The sequence below is a fragment of the Myripristis murdjan genome, chromosome 21 (genome assembly GCF_902150065.1).
Source record: "Myripristis murdjan chromosome 21, fMyrMur1.1, whole genome shotgun sequence".
Lineage (NCBI taxonomy): Eukaryota > Metazoa > Chordata > Actinopteri > Holocentriformes > Holocentridae > Myripristis > Myripristis murdjan.
The window spans coordinates 7,633,448-7,640,427 of record NC_044000.1 but is presented as its reverse complement, the minus strand read 5'-3'; the positions used below and the strand labels follow the sequence as shown (position 1 = coordinate 7,640,427).

The window sequence follows — 6,980 nt, the reverse complement described above, 5'->3', positions numbered from 1 at the left end:
GATGTGTCTCACTGCAAAATGAGCGATCAGTCAGTTCAAAAGTATATATGCTTTGGGTGCTCTGATTGATTTTTGGAGTGCTGAAATGCAAGATGCAAGTTACAAGGCAAACAGGGTAATTCTCTGTTGAACTCAAGCTCAGAAATGGCAGGACGTGTAACATAAGCCATTTGTTGGATGCTTTCATCCAAAGCACATTGCACTAACTTGAGTGTATGGATGTTAAGCATGGGTGGTCCCACTGGGAATCAAGCCCCCAGCTATCTAGGACACTAGCAGTGTTGGGGCTTTGCTCGGCCCATTGTACTCCACAACATCTCTTTTATCATACTACAGGCTGTAAAATAATGACCAGCGCTATTTATATTAGTTCAACAAATCTGCAATATTAAGGACAGGGGAATGCCAAAACAATGAGATTATTGACATTTCAGTGACAATTTGGACTAAAATCTGTATCATGCTCTCTGTCCTCTAATATACAAATGTTTAGTTCGGATTCCATATTTGTTTATATTTTCGTCTTTCTCTTTGTTATAATAAAGTAGTTAAGTTGTTCTGTTTTTTTATTTATTTATATAAGTTCCATGTATTTATCTATAAATCCTGTTGCATCATTTTGTTGTTCACTGCAGTGCTACATTTAGCCTCCTCCTGGTCTATGTTATTTGTATCAGCTGTCAACAGCTAGATTGAATTACCGTTATAATACATCATTATGGGATCAATATGTCCTTTCATGACAAGCCTCTTAACATAGACTTGCAACAATAGTTGACCAACATACGCTGTACAATGATTCCACACCTTTATGCGCCTCCCACATGTTACACAAATATGAAGCCATAATCATTTGACTATTATGGTGCACACAAACTACTTTGTATTAAAAGGGACATTAAGTTTTACAAGGCTGGTGGTACTGCAAATAAGAAAAACTCACAAATGTTCTTTGTGAGTACATGGTGCATACACTCTTGAATGATACAGCTGTCTTGAAAATTTTCATTTTGATATATATATAGAGCAGTCTAGAAAAAAATTGGATGCTTTTAAAAAAAAATCCTCCAGAAAAACTTGACTTCTCATACAGTTCAAGTGTTGAACCCTGGGCGACCTGTGGGAATTGTTAGCAATCAATGGCCTGCACTTGGACAGTGGAGAGCCTTTTGTCTGTAGCTTGGGGAAATTTCAGTCATCCAAAATGTAACCTTTTTTCTTTTAATTTAATGTTAATGATGAAAGAATGTTAATGTAGAAGAAACGGAAGGTTAGATAACTAGCACAGTGCTTGAATAATCCAGCGGGTCACTATGGGAGCCATAAGATCCCAAGTAGGTCATTACTGAAGCTGCTAGGACTGAACCTGGAGAGAAAAACCTTCACAGCATTGTATATGTTGCTCGGGAATTCATCACATACAAGGATATATTCACTTACTTCATGAAGTCTTAGTAAAAGCGGGGTCAGGGAAACCTATATTTTAAAGAGCAGTCAACAAAGGAACAAGAGTATTGTGTCCATTTCTTAAAACAACTGGAATCTTCAGGTTTCAGGTGTTGCCCTTAGGATATGGTCCACACTGCAGTACTCCTACTCAATACAATGCAATTGTTCACTCATAACAAGGTGTTTTGACCTTGTTTTGGACCAATCCCAGAGGACAGACCTACCTATAAAGACTCCTTGAACACACCCCAGAGACACCAAACAACATATGTCAAGAGAGCTGAGAAAACCTGCGAGCAAACTGAATGAGCTACCACCAACAGCAGTGTCAAGACTTCAACCCAACGAATTACATATATATAGCCAATCTGAAGACCAAAAATGAATTTTTACATTCTTTTACTTCTAGCTGGCATGGTAGTGAGTAGTAATCAGTTGTCGTTAAGTGACTGTGGAACACACGTACGCCGGCCACAGGTTACTGACATCTCGGTACAGTGTGGTACTTCTTCCATAGATCTGGCAATCGAAATCTGCCCGGTCATCTACACTGGCTACAATGAGACACTCCTGATCCTGAACCACATGATGGACACGTCCTGCAGAGCGACCCTGGATGACACTGTGAATCCACCTGTTGCAAGGTTTTCTTTCCCCCTAAATATGACCCACGCATGTGGGAGCATATTCAGGACCACCAGTGCTGCTGGCACCGGAATATTCTCAGACTTTTCCAACATCCAGACGGTCAACATCAGTGGTGCTGTGCGGTCCAGCGACCCCACCACAGGCACAATCACATATAACGCTGAGCTGAAATACTACTACTCCTGTGCCTATCCTTTAGAGTACCTGATCAACAACACCCAGATGGATGTGTCTGCCTCCTCCATTTCAATGACGGACAACAATGGCAGTTTCATCAGCACCTTGAGCCTGGAGCTGTTCAGTGATTCCAGCTACACCAAGCCGCTGCGTATGCCAGAGGACGGGATTGAACTAAGGACTGACATTTACGTTGAGGTCAAAGCTACCAACCTGACAGGTCAGTACCATGTCCTGCTGGACCGCTGTTATGCCTCAATCTCCCCGCTCCCAAGCAACTCCAGCTTCTTCAACCTGTTCGTCCCATGCTCCAAGGACGCGTTTACCACCATGATTGAGAACGGAGAGAGCCAGAGTGCCCGGTTCTACTTCCCAGCTTTCCGCTTCATTGAGCAGCAGAACGAGCTCATGTCCACCTACTACCTCCACTGCATCACCCGGCTGTGTGAGTTGAGCACCTGCAGCACCTTCAAGCAGTGCAACAACAGGAGGAAGAGGAGCACCCGTGATGCGACCGCAACAGATATATCTGAGATTCACACCATCACCTCTCCCGAGATCGTCACCAGAGCTGAGAGCATCCAGTCCAAAGAGGAGCCCCTTGCTGCTGGTGAAGATGACAATTCATCTGTCGGGCTTGGCATAGCAGTCGGCATCCTGGCCTTTGTGTGCTTCATTGCTCTTTGCATGGCAGCTGTCTTTTACAAGAAGCTTAGGAACTAAGGAGGCATGCAAGAGCTGAATTGTGGGGTACTGTCCTCAGGCTTTAGGCAAAACAAGTGTACCATGAGGTGCACTGTTTGAGGTGTACTGTATCCACCCACTTCTTCAGCTTTTCTGGTGGAGGCTTGGATCATCACTGCAGCTGTTGGGAGATCTTTGTCTGTCTGTTATTGTAGCCCTAAACGTGCATTAATACTAACAACATAGTCTAAGGGAATGGTTATTCTGTAGAGGATGTGGTAGAGTTTGTTAGTGTTTTAATTAATGAACTATTAAAAGCTGAAAGTGTCAGTGCATGTATGCACTTTATAAGCTTTGACTGTAAAACAAAAATGGAGAAAAAATGGTTATCACAAGTCAAGTGGCTAAAAGGGTCGAGAGCTCTGTTGTGTGTGAGATTATGCGGACTGTTTTGAAAGTGAAATCAATGTACCTTTCAAAGTATTATGTCTGTAATTTATTGAATTTTCTCTCATGGTTCTCAAACAAATAAAGCCAATCAATTGAAAAAAACTAAATTCTCTGACACCAGAAGCTGTTTACTCTCTTTATTGAGTCACCATAATGAATTTCACCTTCTAAACTAATCTACTACTCAAGTCCACAAAGCACAACAGACCCCATCGGCCCCCTATTCATCTTCTATAAACACACTCCAACAATAAGCTGAAAAGTAAGATATTAATGAAGTGTAAGGGGAGACAGGGAGTGGATTGTCTCATGCACTATCCATTACTCTTGAACATTGTCACTATGCGTACAGTTATTATCTTTGTAGGTTACCCATGAGAGTTTGTATTTTATTTCTCTGAATTTCTTTTTTTTCCATTGTATCAGATAAACTAGAAATAAAATGATCAAATTTATTCAAAGTGTCAGTGTCAATCTTTTTCATTATATTTGACAGAATATGTGCTAAATTTGAATCATTATTTGGTATTACATATGGTATTTCATTCACATTGTCACTCTCCTGCAAAAATCTCATACGTTCACAATGCCAGCTTTGCAGGAACAAAGAACAACATGTTTAATCCTGCAACTGAATTTAAAACATGCAGAGCTAGCTTTTCACATTACAACACATGATATGTATTTGTTGGCAGGCACCATGTGGAATACTATGTTCATAGTCATTTCATTTTTAACATCCAAATTCCACAGTGCCACTTCAGAACAATGGTATACATCCCTGTGTAGCTCAACTAAAGCTTATATTTGTCAAATGTTATCAACATACGGCATGTATTAGGCATACGGCAAGTGATTCCTGCTGAGGTCATATAAAAAATGTATGACTTAGTGTTGCAAACAGATCTTCTAATGACATGTGGTGTTATAGAAAGTAAATTGGAAGCAAATCTGTCCAAGATACAAAAAACAATAGAAATGAATATCAGGTTTAGAACAGAACCAAAGTTGTTTGTGCACAGAAATCCCTCAAATACCTACTATACTTATGGAAGACTTAAACAAAATATGAATGCATGACTGGAGAAGGAAGCAAGTATATGTGGATGTTTATTGATAGATTCTCTAGATAAAATTTATCTGTACATAATTTGCTCTCCACTGTCAATACTGTCGATAACATGTAGCCTCACTTATGCTGCAGTACCTACTTATAACTGCATTTATCTGTAAATAATACTATTCTTATACCCTTCTAGTTAGATACCAACAGTATTTCATTGTCTTGGTACCTGAACTCTGCACTATGTCAATAAAGCTGAATCTAATCTAATCTCATGTAATGAAGAGTTTTCAAGGGAATACAGACCAGCTGTGAACAGGGCTGCAAGCTCTTCTGATAGATTCATTATGATAAATAGTCACATTTCAGGGACAAAATAACATAGTGGATTAAGCAGATGATTGTTTGAAACAATTTTCTATTTGTTATCTTTATTTGTATTGCAGATGCCCATCTAATTGACATTTATATATTTATTACATGAATATAAAGTAATGAAATGGACATTTCGCTCTTCACTCAATTGTATTGACTTTCAAAATACAGTACTGATGTTTCAACTGGTTTTCAAATGATAAAATTGCTCTATAAGATTTCTGTAGAGTTCACATATAATACAGTACAGTACAGTATATAAAATATACTGTAAAACTCCCAAAGCCTCTTGAGATCAGCTTTTGCTTGTTTTCCTCAGTATCTCTGTCACTTTATTACACATCATCATCCACACACTCTGAAGGTGTGTTACCATGGTGTTGTATGTCCTGCCTACTGTCTGTCGCTCAGAACTTGACCCTTCACACAAGTTGGAATATTTACATAATCTGAGCCTGATGGGATTCAGATTGAGAATTACAAACTCTAAAAATATAGCAGGGACTCTGCTGCAATAAAATGTGCTGCTAGGGGGCCTGGAGTGTTCGCCAACCAAGCATCGAGCATGGAGAAATCCTGAGAAGGAGAGAGGACAGTGAAGTAGGCATGGAGAGTGAGTGAGTGAGAGAGAGAGAGAGAGAGAGAGAGAGAGAGAGAAGTCCCCTGTGAAAAGAGGAACAAGATTTGTAAGCGAGTGAGGAGTAAAGATAGAAGAGAGAGAGAGGGGACTCATTTCCCAAGGGGGTGATGACCACAAAACACACACACACACGCACGCACGCACGCACGCACGCACGCACGCACGCACGCACGCACGCACGCACGCACGCACGCACGCACACACACACACACACACACACACTCACACTTTCTTTCTTTCTTTCTTTCTTTCTTTCTTTCTTTCTTTCTTTCAGACTCTAAAAAGCATTAACTCTTGTTTCCCAAAACAGGTGACCAGCCAATAATTTTTATGATTTATTTCATTATTTTGTCAGTTAATTGATGAAGTGTCAAAATCAGCACCAAATGAGTTGTTGTAGTGTCTCAGGTCCTCTATAAAACACCCATGATGCATTGCAAATTAAAGTGAAGAAACAATCGTCACATTGGTATGATGATCACAATGCAGAGTGATCGTTGCTTACCTAAGAGGAATTGTTTACACGGGAACAATACATGCATAAAATATAAAAATTTTGTTTTTTCTCAGTTGGAATTCAAACAGCATCTTTACCTTCCACAAATGCATTAACACAAAATAAAAAAACAATGCACAGTAGCTTTTTAGCTCGATGGTAAATGGTTTAAGACGATAATATAGTTCACTGCTGTATTTATGTATCTGAGGCAAATATCGGTGCCCGATTTTACAAATCCATGGGATACTGTTACAAATTTGTGTTTTTACCAGCAAGGGCTTTATTTCAATAACATCTCAGCTCTCCACAGTGAGTTTTAATAAATAAATAAATAGGCAGACATAAGCAGTCTAATTCATTCTAATAACAGACTGATTCATTCACACAAATCCTAATAAAAAAATCATGAAACTGGGATCCACTTTGTCATCTTCACCTCCAAACCACAGCAGAAGTTTTCTTTTGCAAATGTGTTCATACCTTTTCATTGGATTCACACATTTTTCAGGCTCTTTTGCACAACACTTCTCACATGTGTCATTTACATGGCCCTGACTCCATTGACTTCACTATGGTAGTCAAAAGCAAAACATCTGCTCACAGCTGATAGAAATGACCTGCATCACTGTGAGATCACTAGTGCACCTGCATCACTACCCTTTCCACAAATCACCATTCACCAATCAATCAGTATGCACCTACAAAAAAAGGGGCCTATAAATTGTATTCTGTACTTTTTTTTTCAACTCCTTTGAGTTTTTCTGTGTAATACTGTATGTGAATTACAGTATTTCAGTATTTGCCATCAATACAGTAAAATTTCTGAGTTTGGATGCAATTCTTTACTGTGAGTTCACATTTGAATGTGTAGCACACAGGAGAACCTTGTTCAAACTGATAGCTGTATTTTGTATTGTGTTGTCAACTGTGTTACAGTACAGTAGAGCTGATTGAAGGAATCTACTCATTTGGGAATAAGTTTAGTTGTTTGAGGG

General features: G+C 39.4%; 1 protein-coding gene across 1 annotated transcript; it reads left to right on the top strand.

Annotated features, from left to right (window-relative positions):
- The first annotated feature begins 1,857 nt into the window (after nt 1-1,857).
- LOC115380177 (zona pellucida-like domain-containing protein 1) lies at nt 1,858-2,997 on the top strand. Its single transcript, XM_030081266.1, has one exon. It carries the CDS (start codon nt 1,864-1,866, stop codon nt 2,995-2,997), a length of 1,134 nt encoding a protein of 377 aa, XP_029937126.1. The 5' UTR covers nt 1,858-1,863.
- The last annotated feature ends 3,983 nt before the right edge of the window (nt 2,998-6,980 follow it).

Bases quoted from the DNA above. Each gene is read 5' to 3' on its own strand.
- LOC115380177 (XM_030081266.1), top strand. From the start codon at position 1,864: ATGGTAGTGAGTAGTAATCAGTTGTCGTTAAGTGACTGTGGAACACAC.